Genomic DNA, 27,437 nt, shown 5'->3' with positions numbered 1-27,437 from the left:
GAATATAAGTTTTGTTTAACAACAGAAAATTAACAAAATTATCAAGAGTAACTTATTGCTGGAGAACATTATCTAATCATATCCAAAGATACAGATATACCACTCAAAAAGTTCAAAATTCTTCCGTGATTCACTACATCGATCACAACAATTACCGCCTTTTAGGAAAATGGAGGTGAACTTTCTCCCACAGTTAAGAGTCATCTACAACAAAACCTACAGCAACCTCAAACTTCCTGGTGACACATTAAAACATCTCATTTACGAGCAGCAGCAGTACAAAGGTGTGATGTGGTTTCACCTTTTGTCTAGAATCACCACTTCAATTCAGCTCCCCACTACAGTTCTTGTACTACCCCTTGGTCAGAAGGGAAGGAAGAATGAAGATCTGTGAAAAACATATTGTTTGGGGAAAAAGTAACAAATTTCTCATGCTTCATGTATAATACAGTTTTCTACACAGAAAACCTAAAAGAACCTAAAGGTAATTTAATAACATTAGAGAATTATTTTGACTCAAAATTTAATGAAAGTTCTGGAAGCCCTTTATAGAATGAATCATCGAATTTAATCAAAAGATATTAAAGCCATTTTAAATGTAATGTGATAACAAATAAAATATTAACCTAAAGTTGTTCATTTTCTCCAAAACCTTGAATAGATTTAATGCAATCTCAGGTCATCAATGATGTTTTCATGGGATTTGACAAGCTGATTGTAAATCTATATGGAAGAATATTGGGCCGAGAATAATAAAGCAATTCTGAACCCCGTCCCCAATTTCAGTAGGAAGATTTTTCCCTACCACATAACAAGACACATATAAGGTTCAAGTTACTAAGTTGGCGTGGCTGTGGTAAAAAGAGAGAAATAGACAGTGGAATAAAGAAGGCTCCAGAAACTTACCAAAGAACTTACATCTGTATGCAAACTTGATTTATGACAGTCACTATGAAAAATAAGTGAGTAACAAATGATTATTCAATAATTGATGCTAGGATAATTGTTTACACATATGGGAAAATCAAACTGTATTCATCACTTATGCAAAATAAATCTCAGCAGGATTAAAAATGCGATGGGTCAAGTTATAAAATACGTAGACGACAACATAGGAGAATATCTTTTTGACTTCAGATTAGAGAAGGATTTCTCACATAAAAGAAAAAAATGATGATACTCATATACTGAAATTAAGCATTTCTGCTGAACAAAGAGCATCACAAGATGCTGAAAGGCAAACCTTGACCTTGGGGAAGATATTTGCAGTACATATAATTGACAAAGATCAATTTCCAAATACCAAAGAACTCTAGAAAGTAATTGAGAAAAATTAAACTAATAGAAAATGACTAAGAACTTGGGGAGACACTTCACAAAATAAAAAGGTAATTAATATTCAATAACCATCTGGGAAAGACAGTTCATTTGTAATCAAATGAAACAAATTAAAACTGCAATGTGGCACCAAGTTAAACCCTCTAGTCTTGCAGAAACTTTACAGTGAAAAAACATATTTCTTATGGGAAGGTATGGATAAACGCTTAAGACAGAAAACATATAAAAGTTTAAGAAAACAAATTTGACTATATTAATATAAAATGTTTCTTAACAATAAAATATACCTTAAACAAAGTTAGATACTAAAACATATACATAGTCAACAGCAAATATAATGGATAAACAATTACGATCTATAACTTTTTTTAATGTTTTTATTTATTTTTGAGACAGAGAGAGACAGAGCATGAGCAGGGGAGGGGCAGAGAGAGAGGGAGACACAGAATCTGAAACAGGCTCCAGGCTCTGAGCTCTCAGCACAGAGCCCGACATGGGGCTGGAACTCACGGACTGTGAGATCATGACCTGAGTTGAAGTCGGATGCTCGACCGACTGAGCCACCCAGGCACCCCAATAATTACCATCTAGAAAATATAAGGAACTCCTACAGACCATCAAGAAAACAACCCATTCTAAAAAAAATACTAATAAATAATTCAAAAAAGAAACTTGAACAGTCAGTGCAATGGGGGGGGGGTACTCCATGTTGGGCATTATAAATGAAAACCAAAAAGAGTTGTAATTTTATTTGAATCTTTTCTAGTGACCAGGATGCTAGAAAAGTCAACCTGTCATGTTGGTTTCTATCATCTTTCTGGCTGAATAAAGCATTATTTCGTAGTTTCCACGTTAGGCTCATAGCCAAGGGATGCTATTATGTGGCTGTTTAGAAAGTGACTATAAAATATTTGTGGAATTTATACAAAGTGCATTTTTCACTGAAAATAAACTTTCTTGGAATTCTTTTTTTAGGTAGCTCTTTTAAAATAACACACCTTACTAAATTTCCAGGCTTGTTTTGAATTAAAAAGGTTTTGCCTTCTTTTAAAATCTTACCTGAAATATGAAAATAGAAATCAGTTAGATAGAAGTTAGACAGAAGTTAGAGATAGATAGTTAGATAGAAGTTAGATAGAAGTTAGATAAAGTTCGCTATTCAGTTAAATGGTTGTGTGGCAATATTTACTTTGTTAATTCACTACTCAAAGTATCAGAAAGTATTTATTTTTTCAACAGGGTAACATTGGAGGGGATATACAATATCATAGAAAACATGTCAACGTGTTGTCTTGCTATGTCCCATTAGCAATGTGGCATTCAGTAAGCCAATTAGCTATCTGAAATCTTAATTTTCTTATATGTAAACAACAACAACAACAACAGCAAAAACCCCAAAACCCCCAAACCAAAACTGTGTGTCTTTTCCTCCTCACAGGACTGTGATTTTTTAAAAATATTTTTATCCATATTATATCTGTGTTATTTATATCTATGTTACTTCACGATTGCTTAGCATTATTGGTTATGGGTAAAGTCAGTTTAAAAGACTTACTGATCTATGGTGGTTTAGGAATATGAGAATTCTTATTCACTGCTGATGAGAGGGCACATAATGAATACCTTCTAGAATCCTTATACTTTAAACAAATAATTCAGTTTCAAGGAAATTATCCTAAAGAGGTATCTTTGTATACAAAGATGTAACTACAAGGAATTTGAAGACAGCCCTGTTTAGGTTCATTGAATATAATCCAGATGTCCAATAACAGGGAATTAATTCGTAAATTATTGTGGTTCAATAAAATGGAATACTTTTAGCCAGTTAAAATATAGAACACCATTGAGTGACATGAATTAAAAATGAAAATGAGATTTCCATAAGATATGCATAAACATCTTTTTTTCTGAAGAGCCTCATAAAGTCTCCACTGGTCAACATTCATCATTTGGCAAGCTTCTTCATTTCCCCTCCCCTTGTTTTTAGGCCCTTTTTTCTCCTTCATCCAATTAGAAACTCAAACATACTGCTTAATTTGCAGAGAAGTTTGGGCAACATTGTTTCCTCTTAAAGCTTTCTACTCAAACACATAAAAAAAAAAAGCTTTTAATGGTATTTTCCTAAAAAGTGAACCAGCCACCTTAAAAGATAGCAGTATCTTAATTAGATATCACCTTAAATAGAAGTATTTAGGTAAATGTTGCCTAAAGATAAATCACGGTCTTGAGAGGTTATGAGATTTCTGTCAACTGTTGGAAGGGAGAATGACCATATTACAAAGACATAAGAGAGAAGATTTAAACTTGGTGGGAAGTTTGTAAGAATTAAAATTTTGGATAATTTTCAAGGCTCAGATTCTATATTTATTTCACCTATCATGCAATAAAGGATTCATGAGTAAGAAGACTGGCTGCTGAAAGTTTATTCTGATTCACTTGTTCCAAAGTCCAAACCAACGAGGGTGATTACTAATGACTATCAAAAAATAATTCATTTCGGGGCGCCTGGGTGGCGCAGTCGGTTAAGCGTCCGACTTCAGCCAGGTCACGATCTTGCGGTCCGTGAGTTCGAGCCCTGCGTCAGGCTCTGGGCTGATGGCTCAGAGCCTGGAGCCTGTTTCCGATTCTGTGTCTCCCTCTCTCTCTGCCCCTCCCCCGTTCATGCTCTGTCTCTCTCTGTCCCAAAAATAAAATAAACGTTGAAAAAAAAAATAATTCATTTCATTTCTCAGTCAGGAACTTAATAGAGGCCATGCAATGAAACATACTCTTCATCAATTTTGTATGGGTTTTGTATTCGTACCCATACGAGGAGAAATGTTGGAAGAATTGTGGATAAGTAAGAAACGGATTCCATAAACAAGTATTTTACTTGATGTAGAAGAGATTTGCAACATTTATATTGTGATTAAGCTATTCTAAAACATCTTCCTTCCCAATTTTATAGGCATGTCACATGAGATTAATAATTCATGTCTGGAACCATGATCAAATCCTATATATTTTATTTTCTGAATGAATTGGGAAAATTTCCTTGGCTCATGTCTGATTTCAGCTTACAGATATGGAGGACAGTTCCAGAGTACCTCAGACTCATATACACTACATCTAACTTCGAGAACGTGGTGATATGTATATGTATAATATGTAGTATCTCTCTGCTTCTCAGAGCCCCAGGAAACAGGCTCAGCACAAGCAGCACCCAAAGGTCACCTCAAAATGCCTCACCAAGGAGTTAGTACTCCGGAGGCTACCTTTCAACCAATGGGGGGAAAGAGCTGATGAATAAATGCACCAGCCTTGTCTTTCAGTTGGACAATTATGAGAGGCAGTTTATTTTTCAGCTTGGCCACATTTATTTTTTTCCTATTTGAAAGACTATTTCTACTTCATCTACTTCCCTAAAGCATTTGGATGTATACATAAGTGAAATCTAAAACATATAATCATGGGGCACCTGGGTGGCTCCGTCAGTTGAGTGTCTGACTTCAACCCAGGTTATGATGTCACGATTTGTGAGTTTGAGCCCCACATCAGGCTCTGTGCTGTCAGTGTAGAGCCGCTTCGGATCTTCTGTCTCCCTTCCTCTGCCCCTCCCCTGTTCATTCCCTCTCTCTTTCAAAAATAAACAAACATTAACAAACAAAAATAAAAATAAAACATATAGTCATAAACTAAAGATACAAATTTTGTACGAAGGAAATACAATTTAGAATAGAAGAGTAAGATCAGAGGGGCGCCTGGGTGGCTCAGTGGGTTAAGCTCCGACTTTGGCTCAGGTCATGATTTCAAGGTCCGCGAGTTCGAGCCCCGCGTCAGGCTCTGTGCTGACAGCTCAGGGCCTGGAGCCTGCTTCAGATTCTGTGTTTCTCTCTCTCTCTGCCCCTTCCCTGCTCACACACCCTGTCTCTCCCTCAAAAATAAAGATTTTTAAAAAAATTTTTAAAAAGGAGCAAAATCAGAAAAAAAAAAACAAAAAACAAAAAACAAAATGTATCCATAAAGGTCAAAATGTATAAGAATGTGATTGAGCCACCAAGGTGATCAGAACTCCCTGGTGAAAAAGGGAAAATGGGAAGTAAATAAAAAATTTCCTAAGGTATAATATGTATCCAAGAAGTTCTCATATCAGAATTATAAGACTCCATGCCTGTTTGCACACAGAATACCTTACCTAACTAGAACCCAGTTCAAGAAATAGGTCATTATTCACAGCCTAAACCTGCCACTGGCATTTCTAGTTAGTGCTCTACCAGGGCTGACAATAACCATTTGCCTATCTGAAACATTTTGAGAGTTGCTTTTGGAGGCTGAATGTTTATGAGATGATATGCTCGAGAAAAACAGAAGTTTTCTGGCCTTTAATTCTAAGAGTACTTACTTTTCAAATCCAAGGTTCATTCTCCAGCCCCTATGTTGCTTGATCTCTCTGGCATTTAACATCCCAACCTCCCCAGGTTTTACCTTCTGACTGTCCCTTGTCAGGCTTCAGATGATGCCAAATCACTACCAACCTCTGCCCTTTTGTATTCTCAGTTTGGCCACATTTTAAAGAGAAAAATGCTTAGTCCAAACTTCAAATCATTTGTATGGTGTTCCTTCGTACATAATATTACTGATTCTTAGATTAACCTTGTGAAGAGACCAGGAACTAATAGATGAAAACACTGATAATCCTACTACTTCTCCTTCTTCCATCCTCTTCTTCCTCCTCCTCCTACTTTTTTTTTAAATTTTTTTTAACGTTTATTTATTTTTGAGACAGAGAGAGACAGAGCATGAATGGGGGAGGATCAGAGAGAAGGAGACACAGAATCTGAAACAGGCTCCAGGCTCTGAGCTGTCAGCACAGAGCCCGACGCGGGGCTCGAACTCATGGACCGCGAGATCATGACCTGAGCCGAAGTCAGCCGCTCAACCGACTGAGCCACCCAGGTGCCCATCCTTCTACTCCTTCTGCTGCTACTACTATTGTTGCTGCTGCCATTAATGATGCTGATGATCATGGAAAACATTCATTGAATACTTATATGCTTCAATCATGTGCTAAGCACTGAATGAAAAGCAAGTCAAATAATGTGATTCTTACAATAAAACTGTGAGAGATTATTTTGTGGGTTGGAGAACTGAAGCACAGAGACGCTAAATAGCTTGTTCTAAGGCACACACATTTAGATGAACTAGGGTTAGAAAGAGCACAAACCAATTATTGCCAGAACATAGATAAGCTTAGTCCCAGTTCAGTTTTCTTTTTCTCACCAGTTCTGAATTCAAGAAAGAAGGCAACTTATACCTATTGGTTCTATCTTCCAGGAGCTGTCCGTCTAGTGTGTAAAAATATTGTTTAGTGAAATAGTGAAATCAGTTATCAACTAGTGTCGTTGCAGAAGTATCCTTTACCCTCACCAAAGATCCAAGTACTAATCACTGATATCTGTGAATAGGTTACCTTAAAAGCAAAGGGGGGACTTAACTATTTTTAGAACAAATTGTTAATGTTTTTATTTATTTTTGAGAGAGAGAGAGAGAGAGAGAGAGAGAGAGAGCGAGCGCACATGAGCAGGGGAGGGGCAGAGAGAGAGGGAGACACAGAATCCAAAGGAGGCTCCAGGCTCCGAGCTTTCGGCACAGAGCCCAAATGGGGCTCGAACTTGTGAACCAGGATATCAGGATATCATGACCTGAGCCAAAGTGGGACTCTTAACCATCTGAGCCACCCAGGTGCTCTAAAACAAAGAAGAATTTAGATGATAAACTGGAATTGTCATCGTTAATCCAGGAACCAAGGAAGGCCTAGGGCCTCTAGAAACAGGAAAAAATAAACAAACAAACGTATTCTCCCAGAAAGTAGTACAGCCCAGCAAACACGTTGATGTTAGACCAGTGAGAGCCATTTCAGACTTCTAACCTCCAGAACGTTAGACAATAAATTTGTGTTGTCTTAAGCCACTCAGTTTGTGGTAATTGTCATTGCAGAAACAGGGAATTAATGCAACCAATTAGTAATCGGCAAATATAGGCAACCCACTCAAGCCTGTAACATCTTTTCCCTTTCTCCTTCCCTTTTCCCTTCCTATCTTTATTGTGAAATGAAAGATTGTCCTCTTGATCATGTATATGACCATGAAAATTTTATCCACTTACTCAAAACACACCTACACAAAACTCCGAAGTTGAAATTTGGGATAACATTTACTTTGACACACTCTAGCAAGTCACCTTTTGAAGACAAAAGTCATCCTGATTAATGAATATTCAGTTGGTAAAATGAAAATTAGTTATTTCCCAAATTGCAGTGGACTTTCAAAATTTCTGACCAAGATTACATTAGTGTTTTTCCACTGTGACTACAGCATCAATCATTTACCTCAATCTCTTTCTTTGACGTTGTTTGGTATATCATGAGCTTTCAACTTAGATAGCTACATGAAGATAGAGAGGTTACTCCTGGAGCTCTCTAAGATTTAGTTGAGGAAGTCAGATATATAGTATTTAAATGTGCTCATTCCTCTTCACCTTTAACTTTTTCCAGCCTACTAAATAAATCTGCTTGAAATAATGACCTACCAACTAAATAAATCAGATCCTAGAAGCTCTCCTTCTTTTTACAGAAATTCTTATTCAGGATCTGAATGTATTATACACATATGCATAGATGGACACAGATAAAATGAAATAAAAATGAGACGGGGCTCCAGTGAGAAGACACAGATATACTTCATCGTCTGCCATTGATAGCTATGTGAATTTTGTGCAACTCACTTAACGGAGACTCCGTTTGTGAAATGAAGATAATGGTAAACACCTCCCTAAATACTGAGGAGTAAATTAATTAGTACAAACGACTATACTTTGCCAATAGCAAAGGGTAGTCCAAAATGTTATTAATTTCATTATTTTGATTAGTTGTGAATTTTTTTTTGTTTTAAAACTTAATATGTACTACATTTCTTATATTTATTTTTTGTTCCTTTTATCCCATGTGGTTTTCACTTAAATGCCCTGGAAGACCTATTAAAATTACTTTTATTACACTAGATTGAATAATATTATTCAGTATGATATGAAGTGTTCAACATTTTCTTCTATATAGGTATGTGTATACGAGAGAGACAAATGAAAAACAATTAAATTTAGAAGGTCTTTACAATAAGTGCCACCAGAGGAAGAGTGTTGTTTCGTTAACATATAATATAAAGTAACGCTTTTATGTCTGTTATAATAACAATGATAATTCCTTACACTTATTGACCACTTAGTATGTGTCACACATCATGCTTTACAGGGATCAGCTCACATTAATTCAGTGAAAATACAATGAGGTGTTATTATTTATCATCCTCATATTTTATAGATGAGGAACTGGTCACTTTGAAACCTATTAACTAAATTGCTCATGATCACTCTTCTAGAAAGCAGTAGAGTTGTAATGCCAGAGGCAAAGTTCTTAATTGCTGCACCTTGAATCCCTCCAGTAATCTCTGCCCAGTTTATTCCTCTCTGAACTCTATTCCTCCTTCCCCATCCGACCTTTCCAAACAGCTATACTGTCATGGAACTGAACATATTTGGATTCAGTGACAGGTTATCATTGCCCAAAACTCATTTTGTTGAATAAATCCCTGAGAGCTAGTTTATAATGGGCCAAAGTTAAAAACTTCTCTTCAGGTTTCTAGTGTAACAGTAACTCAAAAATAATTGATAAAAGTCATTGTTTGTCAAATTAGGTTTAGAATCTACTGTAATGAAAGAGTATTTAGGGGCGCCTGTGTGGCTCAGTCAGTTGAGCGTCCGACTTTGGCTCAGGTCATGATCTCACGGTTCATGGATTCGAGCCCCGCGTAGGGCTCTGTGCTGACAGCCTAGAGCCTGGACCCTGCTTCGGATTCTGTGTCTCCCCCTCTCTCTGCTCCTCCCCCGCTCATGCTCTCTCTCTCTCTCTCTCTCTCTCTCCTTCAGAAAATAAATAAAAAAACATTTAAACATTTTTTAAAAAAGAAAGAGTATTGGGATGTGATTTATTTATTTGGCTTAGAACTCCATTTTGTACATTTTCTCCTATTTTCCCTATTAGTTTTAGGACAGTATTGGCTAATGACATTTTTATGTTATTTGAAGGATGCCACTATTAATCGTGACCTCTGGAAGGCACAACCATTCTTATCACTTTGAAGTAATGATTCGTGTTCTTTCTCATCTGAATTTTTACTTGATTCATGAGCAGTGTAAGTAACTATAGATTTCTTATGTTCTGTGGAATATTCATAATTTTGAGGGTTTTCAATATGCCTGTCCAATCAGAAAATACATTATGATCTGAGTAATGTTCAAATTATTTACAAGGAAGCAATATATGTGATCCTTAATCTTGGAATAGACTGGCCAGGCCTCATAGGATGTGATCATGTTATTAGGTTTTCAAAACATGTGTTTGAGAGACATCTCTTTTGTGTATTGTATTATTTATCCAGATAGTACTGGAATTTTAGCTCCTATAATGAGGCAATAAAAAGAACTAAAAGTTATATAGATTAAAAAGGAAGAAATGAAATTGTTTCTGTTTGGTATATGGCATGATTATCTATATGGAAAAGCCCTCACATCTGCAAAACTTTTCTATAACTACTGAGTTTAGTAAAATCACATGATGTAAATATATTAATTCAATACATGAAAAAAATCAAAATTTACGTATTAACAATATTCATAAAATATGAAAAATTAAAATACTATGCCAAATATGATTACTTCAAAAAACATTAAAAAGTTAAAAAAGCATGTACCAGATATGTGTGCTGAAAATAACAAAATGAATATATGTTCACGTTCATGAAATATATCAGTGAAAACCTAAATATATGGGGAGATATAACATTTTCATGGGTTAGAAGACTCATAATAGCAAAGATGTTAATTCTCTTAAAATTTATGTGTGCCTTGAATGCAATTCCTATCAAAAGTTAACCAAGTTTTTTCATTTTTTGTTTTTTTTAATACATAGAAATACATATTCTGAAATTTATATGTAAAGGGACAGGCCATACAGTTATAAAAACAATGTTGAAAATAAGGTTTGTAATACTCTCTTTACCCAATAGTAAGACCTATTTTATAGCTATAGTAATCAAAATATTGGGATATTGTCAGAAGGATGAACAACTCAATAAAGATAATGAAAAAGAGAATTTAGAAGTTGGCACATGCCTGACTGATTTCTGACAATGATGTAAAAGGAAATCAATGAAGACAGGAAATGCATTGGAGCAACTGAATATTAATAGGCAAAACAAACAAACAACAAACAAACAAAAAAATTGATCTAAAATTCATATTATATTAAAAAATTAATTAAAAATGTATCACAGACTAAAATGTAAAACATAAAACTATAAAACTTTTTTTTTAAAAATTAAACAAAATCTTTGGTATGTAGAATTAGACACAGCAGTCTCAGATTCAATAGAAATAGTGTGAGTCATAGAAGAAAATGAAAATTTAAAAATTTGTTTCATTAAAGACCCTGCCTGTTCAAAGAACGAAAAGACAAGCGACAGAGATGCGAGAAAATATTTGCAAACCATATATTTAACAAAGGACTAGTATGTAGAACATAGAAAGAATACTAAAAAAAAAAAAAAAAAGCAAAAAATACAAACAATCCAATTAGTAAATGGGCGACAGAGTATATAGAGATATTTTACTAAAATCGATGTATGAATGGAAAATAAACACATGAAGAGATGTTGAACATCACTGGACGTTGGAGAAATGCAGAGTGAAAGCACAATGGATATTACCCAGTTATCACCATGTCGCTACACAATTTTTAGAAAAAAAAATGACAACATTAAAGCTGGAAAGGATAGAAAGAAACTGAACTAATCCTACATACATTGCTACAAAGAAACTAAAATATTACAGCTACTCTGTAAAACAATTGAGCAGTTTCTTTTAAACAACACATATATCCATCATATCACCAAGTAATTATAATCTTGGCCATTTATACCAGATAAATAAAACTTAGGTTTACACAAAATCCTGTACACACATGTTCACAGTAGCTTTATTCATAGTAGCCAAAACCTAGACAACCCAGATGTTTTCCAGTGGGTGAATCAATAAACTGTGGTACATTCATACTATCAAATTCTACTCTTTAATGAGAAGGAAGAAACTATTGATACATATAACAACTTGAATGGATCGCCAGGGAATTAGGCTAAGTACAATAAATAAATAAATAAATAAATAAATAAATAAATAAATAAATAAATCCGAAGTGTCACTACTGAATGGGTCTATATATAATGTTCTTACATGAGTAAATTATAGAATCAGAGAACAGATAAGTGATAATCAGGGTTGAGGTAGGTGTGGCTTCAAAAGGGCAACGAGAGATCCGTGTGGTGATGGAACTGTTCTGTGTCTTGACTATATCCATGTCGGTATCCTGGTTGTGATCCTCTACTATAGTTTTGAAAGTTGTTACCATTGTGAAAAGCTGTATAAATGTTGCTTGGAATCCCTCTGTATCATTTCTTACACCAGCACGTGAATTTATAATTATTTCAAAATAAAAGTTTACAGTTAGCACTCACTTGGTAACTTGTCTCCTAAAGTCAGAATTTTGGGGTCAACCTGAGTATACTCACTTTGATAGGTAAGCCTGCCTCAAACTTCTTCCTTAGGACAGTTGGACCATGTCAAAAAGTGATCTGCAGCCTATCCCAAAGCACGAGTGGGATAGTAAGAGGAACTTGAGTTGTCTAACCTGACAGACAAGTCAGAATTGAGACCCCGGGTGCCTGGGTGCCTCAGTCGGTTAAGCATCCAAGTTTGGCTCAGGTCATGATCTTGCAGTTCCTGAGTTCGAGCCCCGCATCAGACTCTGCTGTCAGCATGGAGCCTGCTTCGGATCCCCTATCCGCTCTCTCTCTCTCCCCCCTCCACTTGCACTCTTTCTCTCAAAAATATATAGAAACATTAAAAAAAAAAAAAAGAATTGAGACTCGAGTTCATTGATGATATGATGTATTCTATAGAGTAAGGTGACCATGGTTTTGACTCTACTGCCAAGAAGGAACCAAAGGAGAAATGAAATGGATTCAAACTCCAGCATCCCCTTTCAATCAATGGCACAGGACTGTGCTTTCATTTACCTACTAGGGACTATAGTCTTCCATTGTTTGCAAACCAGCTGCTATAAAACCTTACCAAGGCAACTGATATTTGAGAGCAAGAGACTAAGGGACCATATAACTTTTGTTGTGTTAGATTCTCTGAGAACTAGCGTTGTATCAAAGCCATATCATCAGAAAGCTACAAACAAATGCTATGTAAATATATTTCTCTATACAAATGTCTTCACATGATTGAAATTTAATATTGTATACTTGATTTTTTAAAACTTTAATAATCAAATAACTTGGCAATTTTCTGTGGACTGAATTTTGTCCCGTCAAGATTCATATGTGGAAGTCCTAATTCCCAAGGTGATGGTATTTAGAGATAAGGGCTTTTGGAGATAATTAGGTTTAATACATTTCTGAGGGTGGGGTCCTCAAGATGAGAGAGATATCAGGGCTACTCACTCTCTCTGTGTCATGTGAGACATGTTGAGTAGGCAGCTGTTTGCAAACCAGGAAGAATGCTCTCACCAGAACCCATCCTTGCTGACATCTTGATCTTGGACTTCTAGCCTCCAGAACTGTGAGAAAATAAATTTCTACTGTTTAAGCCACTCAGTCTATGAAATTTTGTCACAACAGCCCTAGCTGACCAAGATACATGTAGCGAATATTTTTCTATATTCTGAAAAATGTTATCTATGGTTTATTTTGTTGTTCAAACTTATATTCCTTGCTTAAAACAATTTTAAGCCTAAAGAAAAGTCACGAGTATAATTAAAAAAAAATTATGGGGGCACCTGGGGGCTCGGTTGGCTAAGCATCCGACTTCAGTTCAGATCATGATCTCACAGTGCATGAGTTTGAGCCCTGTGTTGGGCTCTGTGTTGATAGCTCAGAACCTAGAGCCTGCTTCAGATTCTGTGTCCCCTTCTCTCTGCCCCTTTCCCACTTGTGCTCTGTCTCTCTCTCTCTCTCTCTCTCAAAAATAAATTAAAAACATTTTAAAAATTTAAAAAATTGTGTATATCCTTTGCTGAGGGTCCCCATTCAAATTTTGCTAAGTGAAATTGGCTTTAAAACATGCCTGAAAATTCTTTATACTTTTTTCATCAAATCATTTTAGAAAATTTCTAAATTTTCTATAAAGCTCTCATTTTTGAGAGCTTACCCTTCAAGCCCAAGTACTATGAAATGAGGAAACTGAGACACATAGAGAAACCCTATATAGATGTTCTGGTAGACTGTCCTTCCCAATGTCTCTGACGACAGCTATTATCAACTTCCAGGCATGTGAGTGAGCAAACCTTCAAAGGATACAGTCTCCTGAGTTTGAGTCACCTCAGCTACAGCCAAGAGAAGAAGACACCTGCTGTCTCCACTGGGCCCTGCCCAAACTGCAGGGTTTGAGCAAAATAAGTGTTATTATTGTTCTAAAGCCAATGAGTTTTGGAGTGGTTTGTTACACAAAATTAGATGATCAGAACACCATTTGTTCCAGTAACATACTTTGTTGACAAAGGAGCTGTTCTAGAATCACGTGGTGCACCCATTTGGTAAATATGTCATTTCCTTTAAGAGTGCCTCAGTGTTTTATGACCTTAATATTTTGTAAAATGCTTCTCCATTTGAGTTTGTAATACATGTCATTATGACTATTCTCAGGTTATGCATTTTTGTTTGAAATAATGCAGACGTGTTCCTCAATCCCTGTTGCAGCCTAGCAAGTATAGCATGGGGCCTATGTATACCATGACTAGTGACGCTTTTGAGTAAGATGGTAGCCAGAACTTACCGTTGTAAAGTTACTCGTTTTCCCTCTTGAAATTAATATTTTGTTTGAAATATGCATTGAGGCTATCTAAAATTCAAGCCTTATCTTACTTCATCCCATTAGTTTTACTGTCCACTGATATTTTCCTCTGATATATTTATTACTGCAATGACTGTCAAATGGTGCCTTTCTAATTCCATAATTGCTTTACATTTTTAATTCACATCCCACCGTAAAAAAGAGATTTATCTTTTTCTTATTTATCAATATGGATTCATGGATTTTTATTTTATTCCTTAAGACAAATTTTTAACTTCATTATACGCATTGATGACCAAAGTGCCTTTAAGAGCCTCTTTGAACTGGCTTTTGTCTTTTTTGACATGTTCCCAACCTCAACTGAGTATTGTCTTTACTTTCTGGCATATGAAAGGCACTTTCTCATTTTATTGTTTTTCTTGCTCCAGCTTTTAGTATCATGCATTTTTTACCCAAGAAGCCCTTAACTATTTTTATTGGAGAATGTTATTTTGAAATAAAATCTGACAACTAGTTGTGTTCAATGCTACTAGGATCACTAATCCATAGCCATCCCTACAGATAGTGCTAGGAAATGCATATATATATATATATATATATATATATATATATATATATATAAAACACATTTTCATATTCTTATCTAGATCTATTTCTTTATCTACCCTTAGGTACTGAAAACTATGAGTTCATATAAGTACTTCCAGTCCAATGACATAGAGCTAATTCTGGCTTGTTTTCCTCCTTCCATAGTTCTACCACCTTCTCAATAAGTGAGAAACCTATCTGCTCTAGATAGGAGGATATCAATATATTTAACTATTGGCTTAAGCCCCCACATGTATCCAATCTTATAAACCTGATGGAGCTCTATACCTCTCTGATGCCCCCTCACCTGTGCCCTTGCCCCTGCCATGCTTCCTTCCCAAGCTACACTATTCTTGCATTACCTCAAATGCCACTGACCTGGTTTTTTTGCCCTCCACATGCTGGCTCCTGCTGTACTGGCCTGTCTTTGTCCTTGGCTGCCTGCCTTCCAGGAAAGAAAGGAAGAAAGGAAGGAAATTAGGAAAGGAGTTAGGAGAGAAAAAAGGAAGCTAGGAAGGTAAGAAGGTAGAAAGGAAGGAAGTATAGAAGGGAGAAAGGAAGGAGGGAAAGGAGGAAGGAAGAAAAGAAATATCGGTTCATCTACCATCAGCCTCTTCAGTTCTGTTTCTACATCTATAACTTTAGGTCTTTGACCCATAAAGATGGTTTCTACTCCTTAATACAGTACAACACAATTGCTTTGTTTTTAATTTGACTTCCACACAGATTCTGTCTCCATCAAGCTCTGCAATATTGCAATCTCCAGATTCACCTCACCATTAATCTTCTGGACTTGATGTTTGGGAATTCCTTAGCACTTCAATGTCAGAATTCCTCTATTGATCTGACTTGACTCTTTTCACACAGCTCTAGAGATTCTGAGCTGCCTAAATGTAAAAATTTCCACTCTAACTCTTTGGTACTCAGTCCTTGACTTCAAGTATTCTGAGTTGCAGAGAGATGGAAAATTGAGTGAGTTGATTGATCCAACTAGAATGTGTTTGTTGGAAAGAAATAAGAAAAATGCCATACTAAATGTTTTAAGAATCTTCATACTAGAAGTGAGGTTTCAGTGTAATAAAGATTACAACAGGGAGTGAAGATATGGCCTTGATGTACTGAATGGCACGATAGTAAGGGCTTTTAGAAAATAGATATGTCAGAATTAAATGCATGGGAATCTTCAGCAATAGGTAAAATAGGATAAGGGAGATCGTGGTGGACTGAAGAAGAGTGCAAATTTAAGGATCATTTTGAAGCCTGATATTGTCTAATGGATAATATATTAGCATTTTTTCTTTCTTTCTCTTTGAAGTCACATATCAGAATTCTGTATTATTAAATCACTTCCTGTGGGAGAAATGGTTCATTTTCTCACTCGATCCATTATTTCTTTGTTAATTGAAGTATCCAGCCAAAGTTTTAACAAGGAACAAAGCCTCATTAGAACTAACCTTTCTCTGCTACCCTTGCAGTTACCCATAAGCATATGACTAAATTTTGGCTGATGTAATATTGTGATATTCTTAGAAAAGCATTTTCCTTCTGCTTCCTCTTTTTCTCACTTCTCCCATGCTGGAATGCAGAGATGATGGTAGCCTCAAATTCATGGTGAAGGACAACAATGTGGACTAGAAGCCTGCAGATGTGTAATTTCTTTTTTTTCCCCAATGTTTATTTATTTTTGAGAGACAGAGACAGAGCTTGAGTTGGAAAGGGGCAGAGAGAGAGGGAGACACAGAACCCCAAGCAGGCTCCAGGCTCTGAGTTGTCAGCACAGAGCCCGACGTGGGGCTCGAACCCACAAACTGTGAGATCACGACCTGAGCTGAAGCTGGAAGCTTAACCGACTGAGCTACCCACATGCCCCTGGATGGGTAATATCTAAGGAACCTGTTCACTGGATGCCTCACAGAGCCTGCCTATGTCTGCACTGTTAAATGAGAGAAATGAACATTTTGAGAATATAACTAATATAACTTATCTATCTTCTATCCTTTCTGCATTTTGGCTATAAGTCTTCAAATATGTATACAAATCCAGTAAAGTATACAATTTCCCATTTCTAATATTGAATATACAAGTTTTCACTTCATGTATTTTTACCACTCTTTTTTTTCCTTCACCCATTATCTGATGTCTTTTAGTTTTTTGTAAGTATTTATTTTTAAAAAGTAAGCAAATGAGGAAAACAGTAACGATATTTAAAAATTTTTACATGGTGATATTTATTAAATACCAAATTTGTATCAGGATTGGTCTTAAGAGATTTTCATATGTGTCTTTTACCTTCACCCAAATCCTATGGGTTGGGTGTTTCTCATAATGCTCCTTTGAAGATGAAAAAAAAAGGCCTAGAGATTCAAAAGTGATTTTAACATTTATAATTCATATCTGTGTGTGGAGGTTGTCATAACCCAATCTTTCTGCATTCAGACATCTAAACAAGTCATGATTTACAACCTTTGGTTTTTAACTGTCTAGTTTCTTTCAAAGCACAACTCTGTGCTTGTTTCCAAACAATATGTTCATGTATGTTTTGTATAGTATTATTACCATTTTTGCCAAATATGTTTTTTGCATTTTGGATGAGTAGAGAGTACTTAAGGTTACATTCATGTCATTCATTTGCTGTTGTAAACCTATCCAGTGAGCTAGTAGAAATTCTCCTGTGTTCTATTTGGTCAGTCTCCTGGGATTGTAAAAGGTGCTCCTCGGTAGTACTCCCAGCCATAAATTTACAACAGCTGAAAAGTTTGTTAGAACGTGTGCAATAAGGCAAGAAAGTATCTGCAGTCTTATTTTCCCTAAGAAATTCCCTATGGATGTCATAATTAGAGTATATTGAACAAATATTTATACTTATGCAGCTGCATAACAGTGAAATAAAAATTTAGCATAAAAAGAAAAAAAAAGGCTTAGAGAGTTTCAATAATTTGCATAGTATGGCAGGCAGAATATGGACTCCCCCTACCCAGGATATTCACATCCTAAACCCTGCAGCCTGTGAATACATTACATGACAAAGGGATACTACAGATGTAATTAGGGTTACTAATCAATGACCTTAAAATAGGGAGATTATCCTGGATTATCTAGGTATCTGGATAATGTAATAAGGCAACGCAATCATATGAGTTATGAAAAGCAGATACTCTTTTTCCAGCTGTAGGCAGAAGAAATACGAGAGATTCAAGGGGAGGGAAAGTTAGAGGGATTTGAATCATGAGAGGGACTCACCCAGTGTTCTTAGAGGCAAGATGCTTGGAAAGCGTGAGGAGGAATATGGGTCACCTTCAGAAGCAAATACCAGCTCCTGATTGACAGCCAGCAAGGAAACAATGAAACTGCAGGCAATTCTAGTAGACCATATTCTATAAGTAATGTATCTTTCGAATGTCATCACAATATATAAGAAACCAGACTCGTCATTCACACAGTGGCAGGATAAATTATATCTTGGGGATATTTTGTGGATTTAAGACGCATAGCTATGGGAAGAAATTTAAATATCAGTGGGGAAATGTAAAACCAATACACAAAGATGTTGATTCAAGCCCCCCACCCTCTGACCTTATTTATAAAGGAGTTGTCCTCTTTTACAACTTTCTTAAGATTTCTATTACACAATTATATTTTCAATAAGTTTTGCTTTAATTAAAGTAGGAGACATGTAAATGACAGCTTGGAAAAATAAAATAAGTCATGGGAAGGAGTGTCGGTAAGGTGCTCAGGGCTTATTGTTTGAGGATGGCATGGTTCATTATTTATATACCTCGAAACCTGTAATCCTTTGTCACCTGAAGATCTGGGAGGGGGGGGCGGAAATAGAACGGTACTCATCTTTAGCGTCTCTAAAATCTGTATCCTCGGTGTCTTTAAAAGGCAATTTGAAAACGGAGGTGAGTGATTTACCCAAGTCCACAGACTTGAAATGCCACGCCTGAGAAAATTGAACATTACGTTTCTCAGCACCCGGTCTAATCACGTTTCTTCTGGTGCTATTCAAACCACGCAGCTCCATCCTGCTGGCTGTGTGTTACCACACTCTTGGCATTTGGACAACTTGGGGAACAATGGTCCTCCCTAATAGAAAGCTTGACTCCAAGGTTGACCTCCTCACAGCGTGCCAATTTAACAGACAAGAACAAGGATGTAGAAGACTAACTAATAAAAACAAACCAGAAAATATTGATTACCACCCTGAAACATGGTGTTGAATCTAAAAGACTGCTCTTCAGAAAATCCTTTCTTCTGTCATCAAACAAGAATTCGAGCTTGTCTATCTGTCCAACCATTCAGTTAGAACAGGGACGAAGGAATGATATATTCTTGGCTTTTCAAGCAAACATTAGGGCACAGGGTGGATTCTGGGATGGGATCCACTATCCTTTCAGATTGCCAGTTTTAATTTCTACTGCCTGAAAAAAATGAGATATCCTTTCTCCTTATACATTTAGCTATTGTCCACTTTTCTCTCATAAACCAAACGGAGAGGTCTAAATCCAACTGACAGCATTTAATTTAACGTGAAGGTACTCCATGCAGCTAAAGTTTTCACTTTCAAAAGTCAAACGACATACACTTGCACTTTGTTTTCTAAGTTAATATACTACTTGGAATACCAATGAACGTGCAAATTGCAGGTGATTGATTCTACCTGAAAGCCCTAAATTTAAGAGTCTTCTAAGTGTAAAGGTTTATATTTTTTATTTGTTTACCTGGTCTCAAAAGATAATTGCAGTAAGTAAGATGTTTGAGCAATGTTAGGGAATGCTAAATGAAAATGAAGTTTTCAAGTATGCACATGTGGTCTAAAGTGTAACACTCCAATATATTTAGTGATGTAGAGAGGGCATATTAAGGTCATAGAAGCATCTTCCTATTAAGATTTAAGCAAGCTATTCTGGGGCAAGTCATTCGGTATCAAGAATAAACAATTCCAAATTTTAAGCACATGGTTGTTTATCAGGGTGATGGGGTAATGAGGCATGTTCCTTCTTCAGGTAACCACTGGCGATTTTATTCTATCCCCCTGCACCCTAGGAGTCTTTGAATGTCTGAGGTAAATTCCTGCTACTTTCTAAGTAGAGTAAATGTAAATATCCTGAGTTACACTAGATCTGCGAATAATTTCAGTCATAAGTGATTTTGCCTCAGGTATATAGACACGTTGTCTAAATAAATTCATCCATTTCTGTCATCCTGAAAGAGAAGTCCATGTATGAAATGCCACTGCTCATAAAGTATGAAGCCAGAAAGAATCAATTGTAATTCCAACGGATATTGCTTAAGTAGAAAATTTTGTGCCACAAATTTAAAATTCTGGAATCAACCTCACACAGATCTCTTGTCACATGGAACTTTGAAGTCTTGTCAGCACAGCTACCTAATTTATATGAAGCACCCTGGAGTCAGTGTCTCTTTGTAGTGTTATTTGTCAAATGATTCAAGCACTGCTTTAAAGGATATATGAGTTTCCAATCAATCCCTGTGCCTTTAAATTGTATGCTGCACTATGCACAATTTTCCCCTCTGAGTATATGAAATTCTAAGTTATATTTGCCTCTGATATCTCTGTTTTCCTTTATTTTAGAAGTATCGCAGCAACGAATAAAGCCACTGTAAAGTGAATATTCAATATTCTGGTAAGGGAGAAAGGACCTAGCAGGAATTTGAGAGGGTGTGTGAATGTGTGTATGTTTGTGTCTGTGGGTGTGTGGGCTCATCTGGGAGGAAACAGAAATGTGACTGCTTCCTGGGGAGGCGGGGTGGGGGATGGGTTCCAATCAAATGAAAACACTCCTCAACTTACCATTTCTTTGTTAATAAGGGGGAGCTTCTTCTATATCAACATCAGGTTAGAAATTGGGGTTACTCGTTACAGGCGCGCTCATTCCCTCATCTTAAGTGTTATGCTTCAAACCCTTACAGAAATTTCTGCCTGGATTCTGCAGTCATGACCTCAAAATTATATTATTTTATTATTTAGGATCTTCTGGAATACATGATACAGACCTCCACTATAACACTGATTCATTTTCTGAAATAACTGAATAATAAAAATCAATCACAAATAGTTCGAAGAATAAACTCAAAGTGATGTATATATGTTTGAGACAGAAGGAAATGGAAAAAGAAAGCCGGAATGAGACATATGTATTTATCCATCTATACATCCACATATATCTACATGCCATATATTCCATCACATGCATACATTCACATATATATGGTGCACAGGGCAGGGGAGAAAGAGAGACAGAGAGAGAGAGAAAGAGAGAGATTAAATCAGCAGAGCTGACTCTCTGAAAGCAGTTAATTGACAAGCAGAAAAACTTCGATTTTTCAGGGAGCACCTTCTCCACTGACTTTCTAATTTGCTAACTTAATAATTCCACTTAATCCAAGGATGACAGCCAGCCTACCAAGAAAAAGAGGAAAATAAAGGTGAGTACCCATGTACCTCAAAGAAAAATTTAAAAACTAGTTAATGAGTCAAATTTTGTGAAGACAGCATTTCATTGCAACTGTTATGAGACAAGTCAAGTTAGCACAAAGATCAGAGAAAGTTAAAATTCCATGAGTTCATAAAAGCTGTCAAAAGCTCCAGAACTTCCTGTCACTTACAAATGCAAAGTACTCCATGGGAATATCTGAATATGGATAAGATAATTTTTAGGTGAGTGTGACATGGCCTAAAAGCTATCCCAAGATTAAAGCTGATAACCAGTAGGCACCAGCAAAGTTAAAAGAGTGTTACATACTGAAATCACATCTACTTGATCCCCCTGAGTGTGTTTCTACCCCGTCTTCCCACTTTCCCACCAACCAGCAACTCAAATGTTAGTACTGAGGGCCCTAAAGTCAATGTCCTGTCCTATTTGTGCTCTGTGCCAATCAAAACGCTCGTGCTTCGTGTTTTGTTCCCTGATCCCCCTCCACGCACCCCCCCCCCCACACACACACTCAGGGCTTAGGAAGGTCAATTTTTTCCTGCGGTGGGGGCTTCTTTTCCTGACCTCTCCAAGCAGTCTGAAGAAAGAAAAGGAGAGGAGGCATTTGGGCAATTTGGGGAATACTCCAAACACCAACCCGATGGCGCAGCCTCCAGCTAAGTGGAACATCCCACGAGAGAAAGGACGCTTTGGGAGACGGAACGCGTGGGTGGTGGCAGGATGTGACCCAGGCCATGGAGGCCCAGTGAAGATCCCCATTCAACTATCTTTTTGTTGAATTTCAGTGCCATTTAATAGTATACCTTTCTTGCAATACACACAAGCCCTCATGCCTGCAACATTAACAATATTAATATTGCCTTTATTTTTTTTTTAATTTTTTTTCAACGTTTATTTATTTTTGGGACAGAGAGAGACAGAGCATGAACGAGGGAGGGGCAGAGAGAGAGGGAGACACAGAATCGGAAACAGGATCCAGGCTCTGAGCCATCAGCCCAGAGCCTGACACGGGGCTCGAACTCACGGACCGCGAGATCGTGACCTGGCTGAAGTTGGACGCTTAACCAACTGCGCCACCCAGGCGCCCCTATTGCCTTTATTGATAAATAGAACACGCTAACCTATACAATACCTTCATTATGTGCTAAGATATTCTAAACACCTATAAGTACACATAAGTGTGCACACATACACCGGTGTAATTTGACCACTAAAGTTATCGTTATCATTTCAGTCACTTAGATGAAGGAAAATGGGAGGCATAGAGTTTATTTCAATATTGAACGGTAGAGGCAGGATTCAACCCAAACAGCCTGAGAGCAGAGACCAATTCCCATGCTAAGTGTTCTCACATGGCCCACAGGGCTCAGTAGGACCTAAATAGGACAGATATCCCACGAGCTATTCCCAAACTCAAATTTGGGAAAGACTAGGCCAACTTATCTCATTTTTTTAAATGTAGGCCTCTTGGGGTATTTCTTAAATATGTTATCAAAACAATACAAATTATGATGACAAATCAAGTGATTCAAAAAGATTATGCTTAAAAGTCTTCATAAAACCCTTCCTCACTCCCAGCTTTGCTTTTAATTTTGATTTCTGGTTTTGTTTGCTTTTTAATTTCGGTTGGTGATTGACTTTAATAGCCCTAACATTAGAATGATGACTTTAATAACTTCTCAATAATATGTGGATAACATTATTTCTTGGTGCTTTTGAGAGTAATTACAAGATCTGAAGAAAAGAATTTAGTTTACTCATAATCTTTCCCCTACTTCAGTCTACCATCGATATTTGCATTTTAGGTCTTCTTTGCATGTCTTTCACTTTTAAATAATACCTCTGAATCTTATACGTCTATCACCTTTAGTTAGCTTTTCTCAGTGTCTGAATTCTAGGCTGTCTTCCACTATCCTGACCCACTTTGCTCTGCCTATCCTATTCCATCCACCTAGGACGCCTAGGACGTGCAGCTGTACTTCTATGTCACTGAGGCCAATGTTTACTTGTCTTCTGGCACCACAACCAGTGCCTTCTAGTTGAAGACTACTGGAAAACCAAACGGTGGGAGATCATGTTATGATGCGAACTCAATGTGAGGCATGGGAATCGTACATCTTATGACGTAGCTCTTGTTCAGTTGCATGTTCTTTCGAGAAGTAAACAATGTTCCAAGACCTCAAGCTACAGTACCTGTAACTTTCAGCTTTTCAGCCCCAATGGTAATCTCATCTTCATCTGCAGAGAACAGCACTCTGCCATCTTCACTCGCTCTCACTTCAAATCTCTTACACTGAGCTTCCACAGCGTCAGCTCCTATGGTCAGAGGAAAGGTTTAAAAATGAAACTGGCATGTAGGAAACCATTAACATGTATTATTTTTAGAAAACAGAGGAGAAATAGATATATTAGGTTTTTTTTTTTGTCTCTGCAGTACATTTTATACCTGAATTAATATTTTGAAATTGTTTTCCCTTCCAGTAGGCTCTCTAATTTGGTCGGGTGTCCTGGGCTAGGATGGCTGGGCATACATCTGACCTCTAAATGCTTGCATAGTCCTAACAAGGTTTGTAGCCTTAGCCAACTAAAAACAAAACAACAACAACAACAAACCCAAACAAACCAAAAACCTTTACATATGCACAAGGAGAGATGACGTCTACTTTGTTCTTGGTTGTAGCCTGAACACGCGGCATTATACCTGGCACATGCCGGTTGCTCAATAAATACTTATGGACTGAATTACTCCCCTGTTCTCTCTGCAAGCAGACAATAGTGCCTGTGCTTGCTACATGGCAAGGTACTTGTAAAGCATTACTCAGTTGTGAACCGTTAGCTACTCTACATTTCACAGATTTTAATATTGAACTTTGTTCACCCTTTACTGTCACTGAATGTGAATGCATTTTATAGTTAATCTTGCAAATATAAATACATATATGCATATATATACACACACATATATATGTTTTTAGTGCTCCCCAATGTATTTTCTCATCAAAAGTTTTCTTGATTTATTAAAATATACTATTAAATATAGTTACATCATAGTATTGGAAATCTGTTTCTGATACTGGGCAATTTTGCATATTAATCCATCTACAAACCACGAAGGCAGCTTCCATATTCGGAATACATGATCAATTTGTAAGTTTGAAGGGCTTCAACAAGAGGATCAAACGGGTCAGAGGGTGAGGAATTGCTATTTCCATAATATCTATTTATTTCTTTTGGCATAACACATTTGGCATATGATATACCTTCCCCTCCTGTAAGATCCGGAGTATCTCTCCTCTGCTATCTACGTCAGAAACTCTTGTCAGATACAACCCAGCCCAATCACGAACCTAGGCACATCACGTTTGCTCATACCTCTTTTCATTTGCTTTCCATATACTATGGACTGCTTGTTTGTGTCTGCCCAAAAATCTTCTGTTGACATCCAAGCCCACAATGAGATGGTATTAGGCCAACTTCTACCTCAAAGGCCATCTATGAGAGGTAATTAGGTCATGACGGTGGAGCCCTCAGGAATAAGATTAGTGGCCATACAAAGTTTGCCTTTTCTCTCTCTGCAGTCTGCTGAGTGTGGACGCGGTGAGAAGCTGGTATCTGCAGACCAGGAAGCAGCCTCTCACCAGATGCTGGCTATGCTAGTGACTTGCTGTTGGAATTCCTAGCCTGGAATACTGTGAGAAGCAACTGTCTGTTGTTTAAACCACCCACTCTATGGGTTTTTGTTACAGCAGCCCAAACAGACTAAGACAATGTTCTACCATAATTTGTTTGATATGCAACCCCCCGGAATTCAAAACATGAGATCATCTTCGTATTCCAAAATATCCTCCAAATTTAAACTTGGGTCTGATTTCTAGAGGTGCTTAGGGTAGAAGCTGGATAGGTGAATGAATACCAGACGTAAACTTTCTTTCCCTTTCCTTGGCCCTCAGCCCCACCTCGGCCTTGTTGCCAGTCCTAGCCCATGGGCTTTAGTATCTTATACCTTCCCACCACCATAGCTTCTGAGGGGCACTTAATAAGAGGAAAACATTAATTACAAACCCTGATGACTTGTGGGATAATTTCTCTGAAAACAAGATGTATATTTTTCTTTTAATATAAGAAACTACCTACATGTTTTCAGGTCCACATAGAAATTTTAAAAAGCTTCAACTTTTTATGACAATGCTAAGTAAGATAAAACTGATGTTAACCTTGCAGTATGTCAAGACCCAAACAGCATGAATTGTATTTCAATGTCTGTTATATATATATTTTTAAGCAAAGCACTTTTTTAAATGAAATTTAATGGCAATATTGGAACCACGGGAGACCTATTGTCCTTGGTAACAGTCTTTGCCTTTGATCTGGCAAACATTATTTAGCAGCCTGTATTCAGTGGAGTGTGTCTTCTTCTAATCATGGTCTAACCTTCCAGTATTGTGCTTTTAATCTTTAAACCATAGTAACCCAACTGGGTGATGTTCAAAAAAGCGTGCTTGGGGCTGGATGGGTTGATAAATGTGACTTCTAAGTTTTGAGGCCTCTGTGTCTCAATCTGTCTTCAAGGCACTCAGACATAACCTAAATCCGAACTGCCTGAAAGATATTCTAGATATTATACACATAAAACCTTAACATGTATATTACATTGCTTTCTTCAAATATGCTTAATTATTGGGTGAATTGATCCACAAAATATATCAGTGATTTTAATGACATTGAAGTGATTTATATCACTATATGTATATAATATATATTTTACACACACATACATACACGTGCCCCATAGAGACACAAGTTGATAAGACTTTTCTTGGCATAACATTTGATGTCATTAAATGTAAGATACTTTATTAACATAAGCATGCTATATCGAGTGTCACATAAACTAGTAGAAATACACGTGGAGAATCTGGATATGGCAAAGTGAGTTGAAATCTTAATTCAATAAATTTAAATAAGCAAAAGCAATAAGCTAGTAAGAAAATATATGCACACCTGGAATTAAAAAATGCATCTAGGCCATAAATAAATGCATGCAAAATCATTCAACTAAAAATAGACATATAAATTAATACTGCAGACTACACTTTATTCAACATATTACTAACATTTCAGAAGGCATATTTGCAAGCAATTAGCAATACTTGACAGTAAATATTTTAAATCAGAAAACAATTTTGAATATATTGTGCTGTTGTACATTGCTTTCCTTTTCTACAAATAGCAGACAGTAATGCATGCAATTAGACACATAGTGCATCACTGTGAATATTTATGTTTCAAGTTAATTTATTAGGCGAGATGAAGCTGAATTTATTATATCATAACATGTTTTGCGTTGTCTTACTCTGTTTTCCACATTCTTGGCTTCACATATTTGTAAGGCTAGGTCAACTCGGATCCAGTTGTTCAGAGGAGCTAGGTAAATGCTCAGTTCCATTTTCTTCCCAACCATCAATGCTTCCCGAGTTGCAGGAAAGCAATATGCCTGAATGACTCTGGATAAGGAGCTCTGATTCCTTAGCAAATAGGTCATGTGGCATGGGATGATCCAGACAGTTCTATATTTTACTAGTCACCTTAAACACTAACTTGCTAACTAAAGTCTCAAGACTAAATGTTTCCTTAAGAACAGCTGAGGAAGTTTCTGTTAGCAACTGCAAAATCAAACAAAAAACAGTCAGGGATAAAATAAGTAAAGAGAAGGGGCGCCTGGGTGGTTCAGTCGGTAGAGCGTCCAACTTCAGCTCAGGTCACGATCTCGTGGTCCATGAGTTCGAGCCCCGCGTCGGGCTCTGGGCTGATGGCTCAGAGCCTGGAGCCTGCTTCCAATTCTGTGTCTCCCTCTCTTTCTGCCCCTCCCCCATTCATGCTCTGTCTCTCTCTGTCTCAAAAATAAATAAATGTTAAAAAAAAATTTAAAAAAATAAGTAAAGAGAATTAGCAGGAAAAAGGGAGAAACCATGTAAGCAAAATAATAGATTCCACAAAAGGACTGAAGTATTAAATATATTTCCAAATATTTTCTCTAGTTCACTTAACGTTCTGTATATATTCTTTAAAAGCAAATAAAGAAAAGTAACAGCAAAGCTAATTTCTTGCTCT

General features: G+C 36.8%; 1 protein-coding gene across 1 annotated transcript in view; it reads right to left on the bottom strand.

Moving 5' to 3' along the window:
- The window catches only part of SGCZ (sarcoglycan zeta), a 227,669-nt gene that overhangs the window by 40,729 nt on the left and 159,503 nt on the right, over positions 1 to 27,437 (bottom strand). The window contains exon 4 of the mRNA XM_032593056.1: positions 23,520 to 23,642. Coding sequence (XP_032448947.1) covers positions 23,520 to 23,642 — 123 coding nt within the window. The remainder of the gene's footprint in view (positions 1 to 23,519; positions 23,643 to 27,437) is intronic.

This window comes from Lynx canadensis, chromosome B1 (genome assembly GCF_007474595.2).
Source record: "Lynx canadensis isolate LIC74 chromosome B1, mLynCan4.pri.v2, whole genome shotgun sequence".
Classification (NCBI taxonomy): domain Eukaryota; kingdom Metazoa; phylum Chordata; class Mammalia; order Carnivora; family Felidae; genus Lynx; species Lynx canadensis.
Note: the sequence above shows the minus strand (reverse complement) of the source record. Positions and strands in the feature narration are given on the sequence as shown.